Here is a 26,044-nt window from a genome sequence, read left to right as displayed (position 1 = left end):
AGGGGAACATGATTATGGTGAATGTGGGAACAATGTTAAGGCAACATTTGGTGGATGTCAGGTGCAGAAAGAGGCTAGAGAGGCCCAAAGATATAAAATCATAAACTCATAATGTGGGCAGAACTGAAAAAGTGTGTGCGAGCAAGGAGGCCTACAAATCTGACTCAGTTACACCCTCTCTGTCAGGAGGAATGAGTCAAAATTCACCCAACTTATTGTGGGAAGCTTGTGGAAGGCTACCTGAAACGTTTGACCCAAGTTAAACAATTTAAAGGCAATGCTACCAAATACTAGTTGAATGTATGTAAACTTCTGACCCACTGGGAATGTGATGAAAGAAATACAAGCTTAAATAAATAATTCTCTCTATTATTCTGACATTTCACATTCTTAAAAAAGTGAAGATCCTAACTGACCTAAAACAGGGAATCTATACTAGGATTAAATGCCAGGAATTGTGAAAAACTGAGGTTAAATGTAGTTGGCTAAGGTGTATGTCAACTTCATGTGTGAATGGAATATAATGAATGATTCTACTGTTGGAAGTGATCATTTGGTATACTATGAATTGTGATGCTACTATTCCAGATAGAGTACCATTCATGAAGATGGCACTTTCATGAAGCAGACTTGGAAAAGTTTGGTGATCATTGCTTATAGTCTGTTGGACAGTTGTCTTTAGAGAGGCCGGTTGATGTATGTGCGGTCTCTGCATCCTCTCTGATTTTGAGTGCTGAGAATTTATATGTACCATTGAGTGAAGTGGGTGAGAAAAGGAAGGTGGTTCCTTGGTGCACTGAAGAGATCACTGTGGCTATTAGAGAAAGAAATAGGGCTTACAGAGTGTTGTGTAGGTATATGACTCCTGAGAATCTACTTGATTTCCAAAGGAAGAGGGCTTTAGTACAGGTCATTAAGTCTGTCAAGATAAATACATGGAGACAGTTCTGCTCTACAATAGGCAGGGGTACTGAGTTGGGAAGTGTATGGTCTATGTTCAAAAAGATGACTGGAAGAAGCAAGTCAACTCGAATTCCAGTTTTGGTTATGGGTCAAAAAACTGATGAAGGAAAAGCTGACTTGTTGGGGAAGACGCTTGCTAGGGTACATAGTAGTATGTAAGTAAGTATATAAGCAACACAGGTGTGAGATTTTAAATAATCATTTTAATATGTATAAGAAAAGGAATACAGTTGACTCTTCTTTGGATGCAGTTTTTAGCATAGATGAGATGTGTTAATAGGCTGTGGATATACAGCCCCAGATTGTGCCATGTAATGGTTAAGCATCTACCTGTGGAGGTCATACATGTTCTCTTGGGATTATTTAACAAGATTTGGAGTGAGAGGGTTCTATTTTCTGGTTGGAAACATGCAGTAATATTACCTTTTGTAAAGCCTGGTAAGGAGACTTCATGTGCTGATAGTTTTAGACCAAAAGCACTGCCCTCTAACTTGTGTAAACTGATGGAAAAGATGATTGTCATATTTCCTGGAACAAAGAGGTTTATTGAGTCATTTTCAAAGTGGATTCTGTAAAGGTAGATATACTTTTTATGCATTGGTAAAGGTGAGCAATGAAGTAAAAAAAAACTCTGGTCTTGAAAGAAGTAATGGCTACTGTCTTTTTTGACATTGAAAAGGCTTATGACACTATGTGGAGAGAAGGCCTACTACTACAATCAGATGGAATGACTTGGTATTTGGTGGGAGATTATATAACTGGGTTTTGGCCTTCTTATTTAAATCACTCTTTTAGAGTTAAAATAGCATCAATTTTATCTGATGGCTATGAAGTTGACAATGGTATTCCTCAAGGCAGCGCTATCAGTCCAATTTTGTTCAACATTATGATTAATGATGTGTTTTCGAATGTAGGCAGGGGTATTGGGCCATCCCTATATGCTGATGATGGAGCTATTTGGAAGAAAGAAAAGGAAAGTCTCTTGTGATCAAATCTATTCAAGAAGCTATAATGGATGTTCAAACATGGTTGATTGACTGGGGTTTTAAATTGTCAGTAGAAGAAAGTTTCTGATAACATACAGTTGTTTCTGTATGGACAGACAATGGGGAGGGTTTCTAAGTATAAATGTTTGGGTCTATGGTTCAATGAGTGATATACATGGAAACATCATGTCATAAATGTTGAAACAAGGTGAAAGAAGGTGGTTAATCTTATGCACGCAGTCTCTGGTTATGAATGGGGTGCTGACTGACAATCGTTGATGGATATTTAGAGCTCTGATTAGGACTAGAATTGATTATGGGTGTATAGTTTATGGAACAGCAGCCAAAACTTGGCTTCAGAGGCTGGATAGAATCCAGTATATAGCTTTAAGTATATGTATTGGTGCATTTAAATAAACATCTGTATAGGCCTTACTAGTGGAGGCAGGGGAGATGCCTTTGAATATACAGCGTAAAAACATTGAATTTGCTTATTGCATTAGGTTGAAAGGCTGTGAGATTGAGCATCCCACTGCTACTGTTCTAGATGACTGTTGGGAATATACTAGTGGGGGTGGGGGTTTTGGTTGGACAATTGTAAAGCTTGCTGATGAGGGGTTTGAGAGAGTTGGAGGTGGGCCCTTCTGTGGTGATAGGGGATGTTCCTCCATGATTGCTCCCAGATCCTTTTGTTGATCAAACCTTGGTTGAGAGAAGGAAAGATTGGTTAGAAATCAGCGATATAGGAAAAATGGTGGACAAGTTTTTCACAGATGGATCCAAGGATGTGCATATATGTAGATGACTAACAGATGAACTGTCAGTATTCTCAGTTGAACTGTTGGCGATAGTAATTGTCCAATTCACACACTTATCTAGAAAACATCCCTGGACATCCCTACTGTCTCTGATCTGTAAGATTATTAAACACAAATGCTTTGTTTGTAAATTATGGGTGTTGGAGTGTGCTCCTGGCTATCCACCAATAAAAATAATATTGTGCCATCTAGTTTGTTTAATATAAAGAATTTGAAATGATTTATACTTTCAGTACATTTTAGCAATACCATTTACTTTGATACTTAAGTATATTTATAACCAAACACTTTTAGACTTTTACTCAAGTAGTATTTTACTGGGTGACATTCACTTTTACCTGAGTCATTTTCTATTAAGGTATCTTTACTTTTACCAAAGTATGACAATTGAGTACTATTTCCACCCCTGGTCCCAGCACATTCGGGTGTGGAAGGGAATGAAATTGTAGACCAGTTAGCCTTTGAAATTAGATATGATTTATATTAAATGTTCCACTGGGTAGAGGTGAGGCCAAATGTAAGATCAAAGCCATTTTGATAGATGTGTGGAAGAAAAGATGGGACTCTGAGCCCTCCAAATAAAGGTTGTTGGATCAAGATTCAAACTCGTCATTATGTCTGGTTGGCAGCATGTGAATGGTTTGTGTCTGGAGGGTCGATGAAACGGTGGAGGATGTGTTGTTATATTGTTGTAAGTATTTTAAAGGGAGGGAAAGATTGGGGGAGGGGGTCTATGCGATTGGATGGGGTTGGGGGGGGGTGAAAGGGATTTTGGGGATGGGGAGGATCTATTAGAAGTTAGTACAGCTCTTTTTTTATTTTCTCAGAAGTACTGAGTTTGGTAGGAGGATTTAGAAATGTTGTAAACCGTGGATGACCACACACTCCAGCACAGTAGGTGGCGGCATGCAGCTTTAACGTTTATTTGCGGACCACCATTATGTCATGGAAGAAGAAGACCACACACACACACACACACACACACCACTTAGGGAAAACAAACATTCTTTCCCATTGTAAAAGAGACAACTTCGTAATCTATTTTTAATTACACAGAAATAAGAAAGCATGCCAAAAAGCTGCTGTATTGTTCAAACTGCATGTACAGTGCCTTGCGAAAGTATTCGGCCCCCATGAACTTTGCGACCTTTTGCCACATTTTGCCATTCTAACACCTGGATATGTTTATTTTTGAACCATTCCATTATAGATTTTGCTTTATGTTTTAGATCATTGTCTTGTTGGAAGACAAATCTCCGTCCCAGTCTCAGGTCTTTTGCAGACTCCATCAGGTTTTCTTCCAGAATGGTCCTGTATTTGGCTCCATCCATCTTCCCATCAATTTTAACCACCTTCTCTGTCCCTGCTGAAGAAAAGCAGGCCCAAACCATGATGCTGCCACCACCATGTTTGACAGTGGGGATGGTGTGTTCAGAGTGATGAGCTGTGTTGCTTTTACGCCAAACATAACGTTTTGCATTGTTGCCAAAAAGTTCAATTTTGGTTTCATCTGACCAGAGCACCTTCTTCCACATGTTTGGTGTGTCTCCCAGGTGGCTTGTGGCAAACTTTAGACACTTTTTATGGATATCTTTAAGAAATGGCTTTCTTCTTGCCACTCTTCCATAAAGGCCAGATTTGTGCAATATACGACTGATTGTTGTCCTATGGATAGAGTCTCCCACCTCAGCTGTAGATCTCTGCAGTTCATCCAGAGTGATCATGGGCCTCTTGGCTGCATCTCTGATCAGTCTTCTCCTTGTATGAGCTGAAAGTTTAGAGGGACGGCCAGGTCTTGGTAGATTTGCAGTGGTCTGATACTCCTTCCATTTCAATATTATCGCTTGCACAGTGCTCCTTGGGATGTTTAAAGCTTGGGAAATCTTTTTGTATCCAAATCCGGCTTTAAACTTCTTCACAACAGTATCTCGGACCTGCCTGGTGTGTTCCTTGTTCTTCATGATGCTCTCTGCGCTTTTAACGGACCTCTGAGACTATCACAGTGCAGGTGCATTTATACGGAGACTTGATTACACACAGGTGGATTGTATTTATCATCATTAGTCATTTAGGTCAACATTGGATCATTCAGAGATCCTCACTGAACTTCTGGAGAGAGTTTGCTGCACTGAAAGTAAAGGGGCTGAATAATTTTGCATGCCCAATTTTTCAGTTTTTGATTTGTTAAAAAAGTTTGAAATATCCAATAAATGTCGTTCCACTTCATGATTGTGTCCCACTTGTTGTTGATTCTTCACAAAAAAATACAGTTTTATATCTTTATGTTTGAAGCCTGAAATGTGGCAAAAGGTCGCAAAGTTCAAGGGGGCCAAATACTTTCGCAAGGCACTGTAACTAGGTCAAACATTCCAACCTAAGGTTCACAATGCACCCATGTAGGCAAATAGAGCCTGCGAGAAGAGCCCTGTGGCTTTTGGCTATACGATGTGGGAGAGTGGGAATTGTTGGGACTCAGTGTTCAAGAAGGCTACACGCAGCTGTGTGTGTGGAAAACATTATCACAGGACTTTTAATTTGTTTAGTATAGTCTGTTTGTAACTCCACTAAGTACTTGTAGCTGTATAGTTTGTGTTGTTGGTCTTTCCTAGCTTAATGGCTAGCACTCATTCTCTCAGGTTGCTTCTAGCGCCTTCATGAAAAGGGGCATACGGGTAGCCATACAATATTACGTTTTTCTAAGTAGTGTGAACACTTGGGAGCAGGCAATGTTGAAAAGTCATCTTTAGACATGTTGTACTTTTCTTAAATGGAGTTTTGTAATTAACCAAAACAAGCAGACAACTAAAAAAAAAAAGAGTTTCCAATGGGGTAACCGAGGTAACCAGAGGGGGCCATGCTATTCTCTAATAAAGACTGTGGGACTATCGATGATGACGGTGATGACAGCGTCCTCTGCTGGAGACACATTACTGTAACTCAACAGATCACTTCCCATGTTTGTTTTGTATTTTTATATAAAATGGTCTTTACTCTCAATAGTTATCATCTAAATTGTTTCTCATAATATAGGTATATCATCTGTGAGGGGAAGGTTGCAATGTTACCAGCCAAGATATGGTGCATTCAAAATAGGCGAATTACACATTCTCCTTACGTAATGATATTGGGCATTCATGCATTTACGTTATTATAAAATGGCAAGATAAGATATTACAGTAATTGTATCTAAACTATACATGTGGAAATATGAGGAAAATGTATAAAAGGCAATTGACATCAGTGATTTATGAGAACATAAATTATACACTTAAATCAGCTGTACATTACCATCATTTTGGTCAGCTGATCCCACACATGTTGCTGGAACTGCCAGACCTGTTTCACGCCTTGTTGCCTCGGCAACAAGCCTTGCAGAATACAGATGAAGAGGCTGTCGAGGGTCTGTGACACCGATAAAGACCACACTGCTCCATGGAGGAAAAGACAAACCGTGTTACATCTTTACAGGTAGCAAGGACTGTGTGTGTGTGTGTGTGGGAGTGAGAGAATGTGTGTGTGTGTGTGTGTTTATGTATGAGTGAGAGGGAGCGAGGGTGTGAGAGAACAACAATGAGAGAGATGGAGAGGTTATAAGGCTAATGGGTTCAATGAATTATGTATAATTGCTCAATTTGTTACAAAATTGGCTTATTAATTCAATGTACTATGTAGCTAGCTATATTATTACCATAATGTTACAGGATGTTCTCTGATGTCATACATTCATTTCTCACCATTTATTTTTTCCTTTTCCGACTACATTGGTCTTAAAATATGTCAAATAAAGAGAAATAGCTCTTATAAAGTCTTTGCCATTGACCACTGCCCCATCCTTTAGAAGTGTAATAGCACCACTGTACTGGACCAGCCACTCATCATGATCCCCCCCGGATTCTGGAGGGTCTCACTGTCATCATGGTATGTCTCATAAGATTCCTCTGATAAGAAAAAAAAGTGCTGTGTTTAGACAGTCAGCACAATTCTGATCTTTCTTCCACTAATTGGTATTTTGACCAATGACATCAAGATCTTTTTCCGAGCTTATCTGATTGGTCAAAAGACCAATTAGTGGGGGAAAAAATGTCAGAAATGGCCATTGGATAGATGTTCTCTGTCAAGATAATTAAGAAAAGTTTGGTCATTTTGTAACTAGTAATTAGACTTATTATCCCTGTCGATCACTGAAGGATTTGCTTTAGGAGGTCATAAAGGCAGTAGTGATGTCCACACTCTTGGAAAAACATTCTATGGCTTGTCCCTGTAGAACCCTTTCTAGGTAGAACCTGTTCACCCAACAGAGAACGCTTTAAGAACCCGTAATTCCATAGAGAAACCTTCTCTGATGAGAAAGGTTATATGTAGGACTCTAGTCCCTGTAAAAAAAAAAAAGTTAAATACAATGACATACAGGTGAGGGATAAGGTATATTGAAAGCAGGTGATTCCACTCAGGTGTGGTTCCTGAGTTAATTAAGCAATTAAAAACCCATCATTACTTAGGATCATGTATAAAAATGCTGGGCAGGCCATTATTTTGGCTACCATGGCTATGCCCCCCATTCACAGGGCACTGAATAGTTGCGCAATCAAATGATGTAAGCCATATGCTATGCCCTATATTGGTCACCAGATCTCAACCCAATTGAAAAAAAATTCTGGTGCGATGCCTGAGACAGCATTTTCCACCAATATCAACAAAACCCCAAATTATGTCATTTATCGTGGAAGAATGGTGTGGCATCCCTCCAATACAGTTCCAGATACTTGCAGAATCTACTGTATGCCAAGGCGTATTGAAGCGGTTCTGGCTCGTGTTGGCCCAACGCCCTATTAAGATGCATTATGTTGGTGGGGGGGATTCCTTTATTTTGGCAGTTACAGTACCTTGTTATTGTGTTGTTCATGAATATGTTAAACATTTTGCAATATTTAATAAATGCATATGATTACTGTGCCCTGACCGAGATGGTAACATGAACTCAGTCGTGCTTCACAAATGCATAGCTTTTCCTCAGTTGCAGGTGTTGCTTATTGCACTCCAATTAAGTATGCACTCTAGGAGGAATAAATACCTTCATTAATTAAAACAGGTTACACACCTACATGGATAGGTCTCGCTGAAATTATGATGGTTAAATGATGAAACATGTTTTGCACATAATTAGAAATAATGGAGGTGTAGCTTTTGAGTTGTTTGCTCAAGTGTAATGGCAACCCCAAATGCTTCCCCTGATATGAAACAGAATGATGAGGTACAAAATAAAGAACATGGATTACTTATAGACGCAACTAGGGAACAGGCTTGGCACGTGCCTGAAAATGACACTCCCAAACTTTCATATTTCTCCCCACTTGGATTTTCAGGTGAAATCATGAAACGATAAATCCATACAGAAACATATTCTGTATAATTGAACTCTTCTCTCCTCCAGTCTTATGTAATTCCGCAGATGAATCATACACATGTGAATTAACCTCTACGGGATCGGTGTCCACCCACCCCCCCAAACTTCAGTGTTTCCTTTCAAATGGTATCAATAATATGCATATCCTTGCTTCAGGCAGTTAGATTTGGGTGTCATTTTAGGCAAAAATTGAAACAAAAGGGTCCAATCCTTAAGAGGAGTCTATTGACGCACCTACGAGTCAATCGAATGAACATTTAAAAAAATCCCCATCAAAATTGGACTTTTAGAGGTTTGAGAATAACCTAAATATATGAACAAGGGAAAGTGTATAGGTGTGTGTGAACTTGTTAGGTGTCCAAGAACCGCAGGTTCCCTAGCCCTCTCTTGACCTTGAATCAATCTAGGAATATTCCCTAAGCCATGGGTCTCATGTCGCGAGCTACTCATATAGCTTTGAAATAGGACCATTCTTTTCTTCTCCTCTACCCTGCAACTCTTCCCTGGGTCCTTAGTGTATAAGATGTGTATTTTCTGTCAATATACCTGACAAAATAATGGTTAATAAACAGCTCTAATGGGGCCCCATAAAATTGCCTTTTGTATTTTTCCTGGTTTTAGATTTTCACTCTATTTTCAATTATTCATAGAGAAACAAAAGTTGATGTTCTGAGCCCATGTCAGCACTTAAAAATCACATCAGAAGACTCATTTAGATTTAAGTGTAATTTCCCTTTAATTACTCATTAAGCAAGAAAGAAACGTGTCTGCCTGGTGATGTTTCTGCTGTTAAACCTGCTGCTTCAGCATGTCATAGCAGAGTTTGCAATGGCCACACAATTGAGACAAATAATCCTAATATCTTATTGTCCAATATTGTCAATAGTGGCTAACCAGGGATGGGATAATGTCAATGTGGCTTTGATTGGATAGTAGCCGGGAGCTTTATGTTTGACAGTTTGATGGAACACAATTTTTCTTTATGTCCTTTTAGAATTGCTTGGATAGCTACTCATAGGTGGGCTGCGAGCTACTGTTATAGCTTGCGATCTACCGGTGTGAGACCCCCATACTTACATTTTTTTTTGGGGGTATCTACTTTACTATTTGACAACTTTTTACTTTTACTCTACTACATTTCTAAAGAAAGTAATGTACTTTTTACTCCATACATTTTCCCTGACACAAAAGTACTAGTTACATTTTGAATGCTTAGAAGGACAGGAAAATTGTCTAATTCACTGACTTATCAAGAGAACATCCCTGGTCGTCCCTACTGCTTCTGATCTGGCAGAATCACTAAATACAAATGCTTTATTTGTAAATTGTGTCTGAGTGTTGAACTGTGCCCCTGGCTATCTGTAAAATAAAATAACTAGAAAATCATCTGGTTTGCTTAATACAAGTAATTTTAAATGATTTATACTTTTGATACTTAAGTACATTTAAATACTTTGACTTACTCTAGTAGTATTTTACTGGGTGACTTTTACTTGAGTCACTTTCTTTTAAAGGTGTCCTTTACTTAAATATGAAAATTGGGTACTTTTTCCACCACTGGAGACCCCTGCCCTAGTTTCTGTTGTCGATTTCACCTGAAACTTTACATTTTTCTAAGAGAACAATGCACAAGTCTCCTTTTTTAGGTTAGACAGCAAGACAGAGAAAATTCTGACTGTATAAAATCTTGATAAGACTTCATAATGACCGCTCCCACATTATTTTAAGTTTGTGGTGTAACATCATTACATGTCGGCAGGGGGCATAACACTAAACATTTAAAGCAGGACAGACTAGTGAACTGACCTAAATGATATGCCTTTTTATGTACCCGGGGGAGGAGCGAGGAGGATGTGTGTTGATATTGGCAAAGGTAGGAAACAAAGTAGGATTCCAATAATTTCAAGTAAATGAAATATAACCCTTGATTATGAAACGTATAACAGTCTTAACAAAAACCCCCAAAAAATAAATGGACTACATGACCAGTCAAATCTGTTCTGGGTCAAGAAAAAAAAAATGCCAAGACTGTACTCAGACACAATACTCCACTAATTGAGAAATGTTCTCATTTCACTCCCGTTTGGAGTTGTTGTCGAGTTGCTTACACATCATTGACTGCTGTGACATGCTAACCAGTGAGATGTGAGTAAAATTGGGATAGCAGCAGCAGGTTATAACAAGCATGAGTCAGAGCCCCCTCAGCTTATTGCTTGGCACTTGTCAATGACAAGCCCTCAGCCAACCATCTATGAAGTCATTTTTCTTAATTATGCTTTAATTGCTTTGTGAAATTACCTCTCAAGTCGAGCACCAAAAAACTGTTAATGTTATTTACAGGCAATATATTATTAAATTAAGGCCAGGGCTGTCAATGCAGTTACTAACATTTTACCCATAAGGGTTAGGAAGTCCAAAAACAGAGAGAACTGAACTGGATGGTTGATGTTTTTTACCTGAGCAAGGGGTGAGGTTTGAGGACCATGACTGAAGTATAATATGGCAGTATTATTAATACTATTTTATAATACTAATATGGATGCCATTAAACATTTATACCAAGAGATTCACAGATTGTTTTGTGCACCACAGTAAAGCCTTTTTACCAAATAGGGTGAAGACATGTGGCTGGGAAAATGACAGCCTAATGACTGACCACATAACATATTCATTACTTTAACATTATAGAAAGAGAAGATCAAGAAACCAGACCCATCAGTCACATTATGCACTCTGTTTATTTGGCTGAGAGTGATGTCACTTCCTCTCAGAAGGCCCAGAATGGGCACCTGCACTATGTCACAATTTTAACATGTTCGTCTTGCATAGCCAATTGCAATGGTAAATATTATCTTGACTACAAAACACACGTCAGTATTTTGTACAAAGACATTCGGTTATTGTTGTGAGTATGTACAGTCAGGAGTTAACCATTTTGTGTAAGGGTTAACCTCTTGGAAAGAAGTAACAATGCCTTTTTTATTCCACCTACGTGTATGCCATCCCAATCCCTCTCGCAGTTTTACTCCTCGCCTGGGCTTGGTTCTGGAGGCAGTCCAAGGAGCATTTATGGATATTTGCTCACATAACTGCTTGTACAATGAAAAAAAAAATCTCCAGTTATTCTCAGAGACAAAGACTTACATTGCTAAGTCAATTACAAATCTGATTCTCTTCCAGTGGCAGTAGATAGGAATAGGCTGATCTAAGTCTGTGAAATCATCCCTAAAACAGAAAACAGCTCAGCATCTGAGTCCAGTATGACAGACATGTTCAAATTGGTCAAGGAAGCCTAATATGATTTCCAAGCTGAAATTATGCTTGCCACATAACACAAACCACACAAGTCTTTTGTGTAAAACACAATTACACTGAAAAGTAATCACATATTATTGACTTGAAAGTACATTGCTTTTATAACTAGCTTATGTCCCATCAATTGATCTACTGACCTTCAGGACCATGTCAGAGAACATCTTTAGGGGCCACATTTATTCAACCATTGGGCTTAAGCGGTGGACAGATTAGGCCTGGGTTTGCGGTGAGTTAACACATCATATCCGCAGGTCTTCTTCTAAGCAGTCTCATTTAGATATTCAAGACGTAGACCAAAACATACTGAGGGCCTGTATGAATAAAAGTGATGTCGATGTGTTCCTTTATTGGGCCTGCATAATGACCTCCCTCCCCCTCTGATGTACTGTGGCTGAACACCCAGGGGGATGCTTTTGTATCAGACGTAACCAGTCAACCACATCCTCTGCAAGTGCTCTCTGCATATATACACTAGACTCGCTACACTTGTTTCGCTGCTCCCACACAGCAACCAGGAGCTCTTTAGGGAAGACCCAACTTTCATTAGCCGGCCGCAGTCTAGCCTGAAATGATTTCAACAAGCAAGGCGAACTGCCCGTGACACCTGATCAATCACTAGGCAAGGTGTGTTATTGAGAGAAAATACTGGGGACAGCTGGGGAAAAGAACACAAAATGCATCAAAACACACCATTCCACCGGTTGCGAACAAGTTCCTTAAAGAGTGTGTGTTGTACTTGGATGTGTGATTGTGTGTGTGTGTGTGCGTGTGTAGTTGAGAGTGCAGAATCAATTTCACACGAGTGCATCAAGGAGACATGAGGCAGAGGCAGACATATTGAGCTGTCTATCAGCCTCTCTGTTTTGAGCCCCATCTGCAGGAACTTAATGCACTATTATGTCAACAGTGACTGAGGGGCCAACTATGTAAGACCTGTCTGGGTGATAGCCATTAGCAGGAAACCAGGCATTAGGAAAGTCACTAACCATGCCTCTGCAGATGACAATCACCTCAGCTGATAACGAGAGCGGAGCTGTCCTCAGGGAGACAGCAGTATACTTTTACTATAAGAGAGGTTGCATAGATGCCATGGACATAGCACATACAGGACTGAGAAATGTGGAACTTTGTACCTTCAGTGGAAAGCTATCCAAAGTTGGTATAGGACCCTAAAGACCCTCAGCACTCAAGGCTAATGCACTAGGAAACGCCCAGAGAGAATTGCATAGTCACTATACACGTTCCTCCCGATCTCTCAAGTCCCTAACCGACATAACTTGTGGTCTCTGATGGACTCATAGTTGCATTCTACACCAATGTAACAAATGATGATATGGGGAATGACCCTTCCTCTGACCTCATGATGGACAATAACAGGTACCGTACATGAAAGGCCCATGAAAACCCTCAATCAGGCCTCCACATATGCAAAGAAATTAACATCCCTGAACTCAGAGGAAATGTTCCCAAAACAAAAGGTTTCACCAGATTCCTACAATATATTCCTTTGTGAGTTATCAATATTCTTATTTCATGTTTAATGAATACATTAATACACGGTTCCAGAAACAGACTACGTAAAAGAAACACATCATTTCATAGTTGAACGTTCAACCAAAGACTCCCTAGAATGTTGTTGGAGGGAATGTACTCAGAATATTGAACTAATAGGGCTTAGAGGAACCTTATCCCCTGGAAACGTTGTTTTGTAGGGTACTGAGCAAAGTAGGCCAGCATGTATGGTAACCTCATTCTACTCTTGTTAACAAAGCTTGGTCGAGGTTCACTGTACAGGCTTGGGAGTGCAAAGTAGATTTGAGTGGACAAAAATGGATCTACATCTGATACCAGAACAAATGACAACATACCCAGATATCTACTGGTGTTTATCAGTAAGGGAGAAAATACACCCCAAATCTGCTTGTCAATGCATCTCTGTTCTTCTTGACACCTTGTGACTTGTAGCGTGTCCGGCTCACCCTCAGCGATATTGTGACTCCTAATCCTTTGTCATTGTAACCATGCCTGCTAAGACTAGAGGGATCTATTAGCCGTTTTCGCTAAGATCAGTAATTACTGTATTTTGCGTCAGTGACCGTACTTACTAACATTAAAACTAACCAATCCATCAAACCGTTACTGTATTGCAGATTGGATATGGCCACTCAGTGTATGGCCTAGTTGTGATTTGTTTGATTCAGACATATTTGGAATGGTTGTGTTACCATGCGCATTCTCAGAAGCCCTCTAGAAAATGAAACAGATGTTCTGAGATTAGTATTCCTAGGTGTAATTATTTAAGGCTCTTGTCCAGCATGTTTGGTTTCCTTGTCATGTCATCTTTCGTTTCTCCAGAGCTCCGATAGGATTCAAGAGAACCCATTATTGTTATCCCGTCACTATACAGTGTGGAGAAAATGATTCCCAAGATCACCCCTAGAGGAGCTAGAAACTAGATTTGGTCTCGAAATTTGGCCTCCATAGTGTCTTTGGACAAGTAAACCACCCAGTAGACCATGTTGAAGGCTCCGAAGGACACTGGGAACAGGATGCGAGCGTACTTATCGATTTTACTGGTCCCGCCCATACCGGTGGTGGTCGGCTGGGAGCATGGCGACTGCTTGGGCTCATTTTTACCCATCAGTTGAATGTGCTCCAGTCTAGGTCCTAGGAGGTCCTGGAGGGAGGAGTCAGTGGGCTGGCTCTGATTGGCTGGTATTGTCGGGGTGGTGGGTGGAGCCGGGGGCGTGTTCTTGACAGACAGGGTGGTGAAGGAGGTGTTCGGTTGGCTGGCAGGGCCGGGGCTGGAGTGGGGTAGGATGATGGTGTCCCCAGTCGACCCCGTGGATGAAGACGATTGGCCAGACTGGGGTTGTCTCCTGGTTACCCCTGTAGCTGCTGTGCTGTATGACTCAGCTTTCTGGATGTCTTGCTGGGACATATAGTTCATCCGTTTGCGAAGGTTCCCATTGGTATCAGGGTTATGCTGTGGAGGAGGAAAAATAAGCAAGAAACCCATATTGCAGTGAACTGTGCAACAACAAGAGCACACCTTGAAGAGGAGACATTTGACTGAAATTAGACATTCACTTATTTTACCTTACCACAAAGAATTATGACAATGGTATTGTGCTGATAAATATGAACTATATAGACCTCTCCGTGCTAGAGGACTATCAGGATAAAACAGCCAGAAACCTCCCATTCTAAACCTGGCCTATGGGCCTGAATATGACTGGCTTACTTTAGTCTGTATGGTAGAATAACCCAGCTCAAAGACGTTATTTGGGTAGGCTTTCGGTAATTTCACACAAACTTATGTCACAAGCACTGTTCCATGGGGTGGTATGGCAGTACAGTAAAACATCAAAAGAGCTCATCTCCTGAGAGCAATCATAGTATTTCAGGCTTGGCAACCCCAGTAGAGGGCGCTGCTGCACTCTAACCACAGCCTCACCAGTGATAATTCCCCCACTGACTCCCAATGGAATGTTTCTAAACAGCTAACCATATGGCCTCCTGTCTGAGAGATGTGAGGCGGAGAACTGTGGAAGTTTGACAACACTATGGCTGGAAGGTAATGCCACATCAATATACGCCACAGGTCCTAATGCCGAGCAGATTTCCCCACTGGGGCCATGGCTCTCTAGGAAAAGAGGCATCTGAAACCTATACACACACACGTGACCCGGCTGCGTTGCCGTGGCAACCTGCTAATCCATTGATGTGCCGTTGTCACTAAACTGCATTCAGGCGAGATTATTCCACACGAGGATTTGAGATCCACAGAGAAACTAAGTAGTCTTCGGCCACACAGGGGGAATGTATGGCTGTTTTCTGGTGGGTTTCAGTCATCAATCAACAGTTGGACTGTGACGCAAGAAATGCAGCACCGCACAATGTAATGCCCTCAAATGTAGGATTGTGTTCTTACTACAGTAGGCCTGTGTTTCTGATAGATCACATGCAATGGAGTAATGAATTCAATGAAAACATGTTTGGTCAAACCCCATTACACACGCTTTAGGCACGCATATGCTTTCAAGAGAACAGATTGTAAAATGCTGAACTACAACATGTTTGCGTCACATTGCAACTTGGTTCAATTATTACTATTTAACACGTTACCCATTCTATAACGCATGTCTTCAAAACACGTGTATCTTAAAATGCTGGAGAGTCTTTTTTAATCACAAGAAAGCAAGCACATGTAGGACATTCAGAGCACATTTAGAATTTTTAGGGATAATATTGCTAAGCCTCTACGCTGGATTACAAATGGCGTGCATTGATCTAAGCAGACAGCTGTACTCTAAACAGGCCAAACTTAATGTGTGTTCACCATTTACTATTCTTATTTGGCCTTCAGGAAGTGAATCGTCATCATGCTTCTAGCTCATGCTATCATGGAGAGGGGAAGAGAGAGAGAAAGAGGGGTACAAAGAAAGAGGGGGGGGCGAGATACTTCTAACTATCAATGATAAAGTAACGTTCAGTTATAGTATTGTCTGACATTTCCAATGCATTTCTTTGAATGGGTGATCACCATGTGATTAATGAGATGCCGGTCATTGTAAACGCTTCTTTAATTCTCATCTGTCACAAAAGAGTCTTTAAAGCAAATCGGAAAGTTTGAAAAACATGGCCTTTCAATATCGCTGATATTTTAGACTTGAAATTTAATCTGCATTTGATGAGCAAACAAATTAGCAAGGGGAGTGCACACGTCAGTCTCTGAAGGGTAAAGGGAATGAAAATAAGTCTTAAGTCTCACCTGCAGAACTTCCTCCATATCCTTCACTTTCACTGGGGTTGTTTGGGGGGCCGGTGGGCATTTTGCCGGCTTCCTTTTCAGTCTCTCCATCTCCGCGTTGGTAAAGTAGTTGACGGCAGCGAACTCGATGAGGGCGGAGAAGACAAAGGCAAAACACACGGCAATAAACCAGTCCATGGCTGTGGCATAGGAGACCTTGGGTAGGGAGTGGCGCGCGCTGATGCTCAACGTGGTCATGGTCAAGACTGTGGTGATGCCTGAAAATGAGAAAAAGTTTAACCTTGGCTGTAGTCAAAATAATACAAGTTACATCAACACACTAAACTTATACAACTAAAACAGTAGGCCTAACCATCCTCTATATCAGAATGACTCAAACCTTTCCTCAGGGACACCCCAGCTGTTCAATGTATTTGATCTGTTCCAGGGCTAGCACACCTGATTCAACTGATCAACTAATCATCAATCACATAACTAATTGAATCAGGTGTGCTAGTTCAGGTCTACAACTTCTTAGAAAATCTATGAAAATGATTTAGAAAATTCAGCACACAAAGCAATGCATGACAGCCTTAATGCTAAATATGAAAAACAGGAAACGGAATGTTTGTGACACTAGAATGACCTGTAAATCTCCAGTCGATGACCTATTGACCTTTGCTTCCAATGCGTTCCCTCTTAATGAGATTGCCCTAGCGACCCCGTAGTATACCTACTTTCCCTCCTCTGTAATTCCTTTTTAAACAATAACCAATCCGAACTGCGCCAAGGATCATACCATTACAATAACTGGGGAGTTACAGTAAACTTGTAGGCCACATGTCCTTGGGATTATTAGCAAATAGCTATAAATGTGATTTAGAGAAAATCACCTTTATGTTAGAGATATGACACAATATGTACCGCCAGGCCACCTGCTCTGACGTGACTCGCAGCATAATTATGTGTCTAAACTCAGCCGACCACCGGACGATTCTGTAATGTATGATTCCGAGGACGAAATATCCAGAGGTAGATATTAGCTTTAATATTAGGATATTAGTTCATATTTGTGTCTTTCATTGGGTTAATTGGCGAGATCAGAGGCACAATCGTACTTGATACAGATTAAAGAGGTGTGACTGATTTTAATCAGATGAGCTATTACAACCCAATGTTTGAGTAATGCCTGTTTCTATTGGAATACATGCATTTTCATTCCTTATCTTGTGACACATTGTTAAGATTAGAACGCATTGCTTTGGAGTTGCTTGGATTAGCACAGAATGGGTCTCATTGCTTTAAAATTGCTTGGATTAGGACAGAATGGGTCTCATTGCTTTAAAATTGCTTGGATTAGGACATAATGGGTCTCATTGCTTTAAAATTGCTTGGATTAGGACAGAATGGGTCTCATTGCTTTAAAATTGCTTGGATTAGGACAGAATGGGTCTCATTGCTTTAAAATTAATTGGATTAGGACAGAATGGGTCTCATTGCTTTAAAATTGCTTGGATTAGGACAGAATGGGTCTCATTGCTATAAAATTGCTTGGATTAGGACAGAATGGGTCTCATTGCTTTAATGAAGGTTGCTTGGATTGGAACAGAATGGTTAACATGATCAGTGCATGTTCAAGAGGCGGAGCCAGTTTCATTAGCCTGGTGCCAGATCTCATTGTGCTGTTTTGCCAACCCCTATGGCCTTTGTCATGCCAGACATTGATTGGACAAACATATCTGAGACCAGGCTAGTTTTATATGACGTCAATGTCAAATTCCAACATCACCAGACAATAACACCTTGAGCCTCCAGGGGGAGCTTTGCTAATCATCCCTCAAGTCAACATCTTTTTTCCCTCCTCTACAACCATTATATGTGCCAGGCTTGGAGTCCCAGAGTCAGAAAATGGAACGTTATATCGTGGGAAGAGGAGAGAAGGGAAGAAAATGCCAGTCAGCCTGTACGTTAGTGCACACTCCCACACACACGCGAGAGACGAGAGGTACTGTAACAGCCCCACAGCCCGGGGGATTGGCCAATGCAACAATATTTATGTTCCCACGACACCCTCCTGTCACATATTGGACAGTTTCATTAGCTTGCCACTGAGACGGGAGGGGACTGAGGGGATGCATTGGAGCGTTGTGTGAATCAATGTGGCTGTGGAATAACACACACTGGCCTCTACAGCTGCTGAGATATGAGTAGAACCCATTGAGTCAGCGCTATGTGTCCCTGAAAGAAAGTCAGCGGGCTAAATGAATAGGCCCACAGATGAAACAGATGCAGTAACCAACATTATGTGGAGTAGCATGTAACAAAGTGCCAAAAGTGGGTGCTCATAAAGAAATGTATATTTCCATCAACACATGCAAGAGCAAAAAGCAATTACCTTCTCATGACATTAAACCTACTGTATTTTCAACTACCAACCCCACTGGATCAGCCAAAACAGTACTTTTCCCAAACAAAATATCCTCCAATTATTTTACAGTGGTGCCCATGAAAGTCACACATCCTCATAGAGACCCATATAACAAACAACCCAGTAATCATCCATATAACCAACACCCCTGCAATCACCCACATAACCAACACCCCAGCAATCACCCATATAAACAACACCCCAGCAATCATCCATAAAACCAACACCCCAGCAATCATCCATAAAACCAACACCCCAGTAATCACCCATATAACCAACATCCCAGCAATCAATATTGAAGAAATAGAAGAATAGAAGAAGCTAGCAGGAGGACAACAGTACACCTCAGAAACCACTGACCTTACAACCACTGACCTCAGCCACGTGCACTAGATTTTTCTATACTAAAAGGACCCTATCCTACACAGCTAATCCTCTACAACCAGGCATGGAATTTAAGGATTTTGGGCACTGGCCAGCCAGGCTAGTAGTAGTAGACAGCAATTTTTACTAGCCCGTGTCCAAAATCTGTGCTATGGGATATTTCAAAAGAGAAAATTTTTACTAGCCGACAGGCTAGTTTGGCTCATTTTCTATTAGTCCCGTCTAAAAGGTATGAGTCACAAGCTAGCTAAAATTCTATCCATGTCTACAACTCACTAAGAAAAATTCCAGGAGAGGTTAATTAAGTGCTAAAGTTAATTCCAGTTCAGCAAACTAAATGGGCACGAAAAAGAATAAGACTGAAGACTATAATACAAGAAATGGATACTCAGTTATGCAATACAGAAATGCAGATTTACACAGAGCACTTGTAAAAGTCTGATTACGCAACGAAGGGAAAGGTGGTGTGGAATTGATGGGAGACCAGGCAAACAGACAGAGGATATGTGATGAACATCTGGTAAAGTACACTAATTCCATGAAAGGTGCACAATGTTCCCAGCCTTAGAGGTGTACTCTTTCATTTCTGACTCCACCCACAGTGGGGACCGAACACTTCTGTTTCTATACACGTGGGCATATTGGCAAATGCAACTGCCACTTTGATGGATAACAAAAATAGAAGTATAACACACATTTAATTAATCGTAGACCTTAATAGTTGTGTGAGAGGCTAAAGACAGAACGTCGAATGCTCTGGCTACACAGCTACAAAAAATGGAGACAGAGACGGCACAGAAGAGGCACTTCCCTCTTCACATTTGCATCTTCTCTGCCTCTCAACAGACGTATTCTACAGAATGGCGGGATTTGTGAGTAATACTTACCGAAGACTGTTCGAGCCGGGACTGATTCCTTATTTATCCAGAAGGACACTTGGGAGAGGATTACTGTCATGATGCAGGGGATATACGTCTGAATCATGAAGTAGCCCATTTTCCTCTTCAAGTGGAAGTGCACTGTCATCACCACGTATTCACCTGGCGGATAGCCATAGATATCACAGTTGATTAGTTCATGACTGGCATGAGACAATGAGCAAGAGGACAGGAAATAATGGACTTCTGGTAGCGTGGGGTTTTTATTGTGTCTTTCTCTGTTCTCTGAGGTAAATGGTGTCAAACAGTTATTTGGACAAAGCCACTGTAGAGAAAACATTCCAAACGGAAGTAAGAACTGATGAAGAAATGTAAATGATTATTGACAAAGAATGGCATCACCATCATCAGAGTTGGGGATATCTACTATATCTAACCCATGGTAAGTAGCTTTTCACCAGCTCATCATACCTGTGATTGACTTGACCTCTTCACTACTGACAGTGTGGCCAATGAGATCGTACTGCACTAGGCTGGAGGATTCTGGGGGAACCTCCACTGAATACTGTGGTCCTTTGGTCCAGGTATAGATCATCTCTGTTTTAGGGTATGCATCTGAGTGTGGAGAAGGAAAAGATTTGGATTAAACTCTCAAGTGGTGGGGTGGGGGGTTGAGGCCAATTCTAAATTGTAGAGTGAGACAGAGAGAGAGGAGAGGATTTATTATAGGATAGAGAGAATGTCACGTTTAAGTTTATGAAAGAATGACTACTGTAAGCCGGTGACATCCTCTTCATAACTCTAAGCTCTGTGAACATGAGGAATGTTTCTATCTCCCCCATTTAGTCAGGTGATCACAATGCATTTGAAAGAGACATATTGACGTGATGGTGAAAAGTCCAGTCACACCTGATTTCCCCACTTGATCGGCACTTCACTCACTGACTTAATACATGCAAATGTTGAAGATTACCTCAAATGGTACACTCTCTGGATTTTCAGATATCTTTTCCTCATAATTTGATTGAAAATGAGTAGTACAATAGCAATAGCAATGAGTTGGCTTTTAAACAAACTACCTGGTCTCACAAGCTCTTTGGTAACAATGTTTTTGCATATCCAACGTTACAAAGATGTCACGTTCTGACCTTTATTTCCTTTGTTTTGTATTTATTTAGTATGGTCAGGGTGTGAGTTGGGTGGGCAGTCTATGTTTGTTTTTCTAGGTTTTGGGTATTTCTATGTTTCGGCCTAGTATGGTTCTCAATCAGAGGCAGGTGTCATTAGTTGTCTCTGATTGAGAATCATACTTAGGTAGCCTGGGTTTCACTGTGTGTTTGTGGGTGATTGTTCCTGTCTCTGTGTTTGCACCAGATAGGACAGTTTAGGTTTTCGCACATTTATTGTTTTGTTAGTTATTTCATGTCTAGTTCCTTTATTAAAGAACATGAATAACCACCACGCTGCATTTTGGTCCATTTCTCCTTCACCACAGGAAAACCCTTACAAAAGATGTTGCAAAAACAGTGAAATGTGACATGAGAGTTCCTATAAGACAGGGCTGAAAGAAAAACGAGAACACAGGCTTGGGTTTATGTTAGGGTCTGTCTCCGGCTACGCATGCCCCCTTACGTTGTTCTCATTTGCCGTTTCCCACAGGGGACTCGAAGTCGGCAGGACACCAACTGCGCCGGGAAAATGGGCCAGCTGGGGCATGTTGTGGAGCGGAAAGCTGCGCGGCGCTCCGACACACACCAGCTCTGGAGAGAACCGGAATAGGTCTGAGCTAACCAGGGGCGAGTAGAGGGATTCTGACCTTTACACCATCGGGTCCAACATCTACTTCCCTGACTCTGGGCCAGGATGGGAGGATGGGAAGGTACTATCTTAAACCAAGAGTAATGTGACAGAATGATAACAGAGGAATCTATTTTGTCCTCTACCTCTACAATGTCACAATTGCTGATAACAGATTGGGGGAGGATTGGGAAGTGCATGGGAAAACCATCCTTCATTCCTCCTCCTTTCTTTAGTTTTCCCCTCAGCAGATGTTATCTTAAAATCACTACTGTTTTCTGACAAGAAAGAAGGCTCATTGGAGAGATCCTTTCATCGGAGATAAGTCACTGTTTTGCTGACCTCTCATTATGAATAATAGTGCTGATTTTGGGTTTCTTTGTTCTGTTCTTGGTACAAAAAGAAAGTAATGTATTATTAGCATTTTAGTCAAAAGTAATTACTTCTCACTCTGGGAATATGTCTGAAATCCTCAAATATGACAAAGCTGGAAGAATTTGACAATTCATATGGTAATGGTATTACAATAGAATGGTATATTTTTCTAACCCAATTAGTCAACTTCATTTATGTGACGAACTGGGACAGATTTAGTGCATTGAAGTATAAATAGGTTTTTTAAAACATTGCATACTAAATGAATTGAGACAAAGGACAAATGAGTTTACAATGAAAGCATGTAAGCACGTAAACAGTGTCAGGTTTAAGATCTACTAAGAAACAGTACAAGTAGATTTGCTTTGGGGTGTATGTCAATAAATACACACTGTTCCAAAGTATGCATGTCATCAGAACAAGGACTAAGAACCACTTCATCAAGTCACTCCTGATACAGTATTAGAATAGACGTACAGTGTCATATCATACTTACAGCTTCCAAACTTGAGAGGGCATGCATGTCCATCCATGGGGAAGTCAACCAGCTTCATGGGACACTCTGCGCTGATAGTCAACCTATTGGGGACACATAAACCCAAACATATTAGAACCAATGGGAGTTGGAGAGAGTTGGGACCCGTCTAAACAGAACTCAAACATGCATCATATCTATACAGTGGAGCCCTACTTTTATGATGGATACTGTAGGTAGGCTGAATAGCACTTAGCATTGTAACACTGGCATGCTGGGTAATGTAAGCATCAGGGTGTAAAGCATTTTGGCAAATGTATTACCTCATGGTGTAAAGAATGGTGCCGTTCTTCATAATGCGGAATAGCCTGTTGGGGGCAGTCATGTTGTGGGCCACAGACTTCTTGCCATTCCTGAAGAAGGTGTCTGGAGTCCACACATTGGAGACCATCATGTTGTTGAGGCGGAGGATCTCGATAGGCCCCTCATACCTCAGCCTCCTGTCCATCCATGTCTGTCTGAAGAACACATCCATGGTGTACTCCTGAGGAAGCAAAAGACAGAAATTGGCAAATGTCAGAAATAAACAGTTATGTTTGGGACTTCATTCTTATTTGAAACGATAAGTGCATGGTCAGTCAAACTTATTTTCGGGTACTCATCTGTTTCAAATTCTTGATTTGGTACATACCATTTCAACATCAGAGACAGGCCCAAAACTTGTCACATAAATGTCTGTTTTCACCTCTGTCACTGGACCTGTTGAGAGAACAATTTAATCAGTTTCACAATCCCTAGAATATCCTAGGCATATCCCATTACAGCCCCAATAGACCTTAGACTAGTAGTTCTGGTTTGCTAGTCCACCCTTTAAGCATCAACCCTCATTTGACCTGTATTCACCTGTAGGCCTGGAATAATATGTAAAACATGAAACCCCAGAAACAGCCTTACATGGGCCAAACGTTGGGTTGGTAGTGCTGTGTGGATGTGTGCCAAAACGACTAACCCAAATAGCCGACAATGACCTGTATGCAATAGCCTATAGCTTGTGACTACCTATACAACCTGCACCACTTTCTAAGCACGCATATAATGGAATGCAAAATAGCTAAATAGGTTTAAAACATAAACCTCTGGGACAAGCCGATCAGTATCTAACCTATGCTATGCACACTTGAAGGGTGAGTTCTGAAGTTTACCCGCCCAGAGTTAGAATATTTTTTAGGATTGAGTTGAAGAGCGTAGCTTAAGGTATTTTCAAGCACAACGACATGCATGTCATATGTCATTGCTGTAGGCCTAAGGAACGATAAAGAGGTTACTTCTCGTTAAATGCATAGTCTTTAAACGTGCGTCTGAAACTTTGAGCTCGTGGAGGATTTGACAGACACGAAAAGTACATCTGCACTCTTTCTACTTAAATTGTGCATTAAGCGGCTTTTTCCACAGCGATTACATAACTAAACTCGCTTAAACATTTGAAAGTAGCATACCGTTTTCAGTCGCACATAAGAGTCAAAGCAGTGAATATAAGAAAGTGTTAATTCAATTCATGACGACCAGCTTTTGAAACATGGAATGTCGTTGTACAGCTGTGGGAGGTAGTGATCGTAACTCGGTCAAGCAACATGTTTCACTTGAAACAGTATTGAACAGCTCTGGTTGAAAAATACAATGTAATTTTGATCGCAACCTCATACCCTATCTAAACTATTCAATAGCATTGGCACAATAGTGCTAATAATTTTCGACCATCTCTGAGCCACATAGAAACTCATTCGACAGCCGAAAACTGTCACTGCTTCAGATAGGTACCTACCACCAAATCCAGGTCGCAGTCTGTTGTCATACCCGTCCAGGAGTCGGTCTAAAATGCGTGTGAAATTCTCGGGATATATTCTCTCATCCTTTTTTATCGTTCCAGATATTCTCTTTACACTGAAAAACGACACAAATAATCAAAATAGTTTGTTATCGTGAAAGACAGCAGCTTCCCCGATACCCAGGCTATGGATGACAAAATTGGGAGTCACAACCATATGACACAGTTAGAGCACTTTTGGATTTCAGCACCTAGAGTCTTCAGGACCATGGACAGCGGCACCAGAGCAGCTCGCGCCAATCTAACAGGAGAAAATCAGCCCCCCAGATCATGTATTTTAGAAACTCACCAAGCAGTCAGGCAGAAGAGGTAGAAGAGAGTCGAAATATAACTGGGGTACATCGCAGTCACCATCTCCTTCTTGGCAGAAACCATCGTTGCATGCCATACTTTAAGCCTCTTCACATCTCCCTTAGGCAAATGTCTTGTCCCAAGGAAAGATTAAAGCCAGAGAGACAGAGAGAGCGGAACGGCACAAAAGCAACTCCAGCAGCATCTCCCGTTATCTCTCTCTTGCCAGGGAAAAAAGCCCGTGCCAGCGGAGCATCTGAACGCGCGCACCTTTCAGGCTGTCGCTCGATGACTTAACCAAACATCTTCTTCTCTCAGTTGTTGGCATCCATCCACCAGTCCAGTATGTATGCTCTCCCCCAGTCTCACACCATCGTTTGACTTGAGAGATGAATAGAATAGACGTGCACGGTGCACTGTTCTGCGCTGAAATTTTGTATGGCAAAATTGTGTTGTGCGTCTGCCGCGCAATAAATCCAGTGGTGAGACCAACAGCTTTCAAATCAGGATGTGACTGCTTGTATTTAGTTACACCCTGGCTCCAAAGCTATGGTGACAAAATTGCTGTTAAACTTTTTCATTTAGAGTGGACCATATGCTAAGCCATATACGCTGAGAAAACCCCCCAAATATGACTGTATGTGTGCGTGTGTGTATGTCAAATATTCAGTTTTCCGTGCAAAATCAACATTTTCTGCATCAGTCCATCACTTCACCTTATCTAAAGCAATTGATGAGACTCAAGGAGTCATGTTGCTTGTGGAAGACTGCATTCTAGATTCAAATGGGTCAGTCTCGTCGCAATATGCAATCACACACACGTGCACGCACGCACACAGGTAGAGTAGAGGAACTGGGACAAGCCGCATGCTGCTTCACAGATTTCTCTGGGATAGGAACTTCAGAGAGACAGTGTATGTGTGTGTGTGTGTGTGTGTGTGTGTGTGTGTGTGTGTGCGCCCAGGTCTGTGTGTGTGTGTGCCCAGGTCACTGTGTGTGTGTCTGTGCCCCTCTGAGCCTATGCCCCAGAAGGTGGGGTGCGGGTAAAATCCCTGCTCTGCAACCAGACAGAACATAACTGTCTAGGCTCTTACACAGTACTAGCTTTAACAGAGGAGAAGCTAATTAGAACTCTGTTTGTTGGGAGTCTGAACAATGTGCTGGCAACACAGGAGGTTGATTTGGAGCTGGAAATGTGCACACAATGAACAGTCAGAGTGAACCTGGTACAGTATGCATCCCAAATGGTACCCAATTCTCTACATAGTGCACTTATTTTAGTCTAGTCAAAA

At 41.1% G+C, this 26,044-nt stretch overlaps 1 protein-coding gene across 2 annotated transcripts; it reads right to left on the bottom strand.

Annotated features, from left to right (window-relative positions):
• Positions 1 to 1,146: 1,146 nt before the first annotated feature.
• LOC112221025 (gamma-aminobutyric acid receptor subunit alpha-6-like) lies at positions 1,147 to 25,508 on the bottom strand. 2 transcript variants are annotated; one of them, XR_002948966.2, is made up of 10 exons: positions 24,751 to 25,508; positions 24,399 to 24,517; positions 23,268 to 23,335; positions 22,900 to 23,120; positions 22,598 to 22,680; positions 20,401 to 20,544; positions 19,939 to 20,091; positions 16,261 to 16,517; positions 6,056 to 6,192; positions 1,147 to 2,651 (listed from the first exon to the last, which is right to left on the bottom strand). XR_002948966.2 is itself a non-coding variant. In XM_024383083.2 (9 exons), exons 1-9 carry the CDS (start codon positions 24,834 to 24,836, stop codon positions 13,939 to 13,941), a joined length of 1,665 nt encoding a protein of 554 aa, XP_024238851.1. In that variant the 5' UTR covers positions 24,837 to 25,486; the 3' UTR covers positions 10,871 to 13,938. The 2 variants fall into 2 exon arrangements, 1 of the variants encoding a protein (XP_024238851.1); XM_024383083.2 differs by lacking the exons at positions 1,147 to 2,651; positions 6,056 to 6,192 and adding an exon at positions 10,871 to 14,472 and having other exon boundaries at positions 24,751 to 25,486.
• Between the last annotated feature and the right edge of the window lie 536 nt (positions 25,509 to 26,044).

The sequence above is a fragment of the Oncorhynchus tshawytscha genome, linkage group LG21 (assembly GCF_018296145.1).
Source record: "Oncorhynchus tshawytscha isolate Ot180627B linkage group LG21, Otsh_v2.0, whole genome shotgun sequence".
NCBI lineage: Eukaryota > Metazoa > Chordata > Actinopteri > Salmoniformes > Salmonidae > Oncorhynchus > Oncorhynchus tshawytscha.
Note: the sequence above shows the minus strand (reverse complement) of the source record. Positions and strands in the feature narration are given on the sequence as shown.

Excerpts from the sequence above, each read along its gene's own strand:
- LOC112221025 (XM_024383083.2), bottom strand. The coding sequence starts at position 24,836 with ATGGTTTCTGCCAAGAAGGAGATGGTGACTGCGATGTACCCCAGTTAT. Across the intron at positions 23,336-24,398 it reads ACTGCGACCTGGATTTGGTG|GTCCAGTGACAGAGGTGAAA; the intron begins GTAGGTACCTAT and ends TTCTCTCAACAG. Across the intron at positions 14,473-16,260 it reads ATATGGAGGAAGTTCTGCAG|CATAACCCTGATACCAATGG; the intron begins GTGAGACTTAAG and ends CCTCCTCCACAG.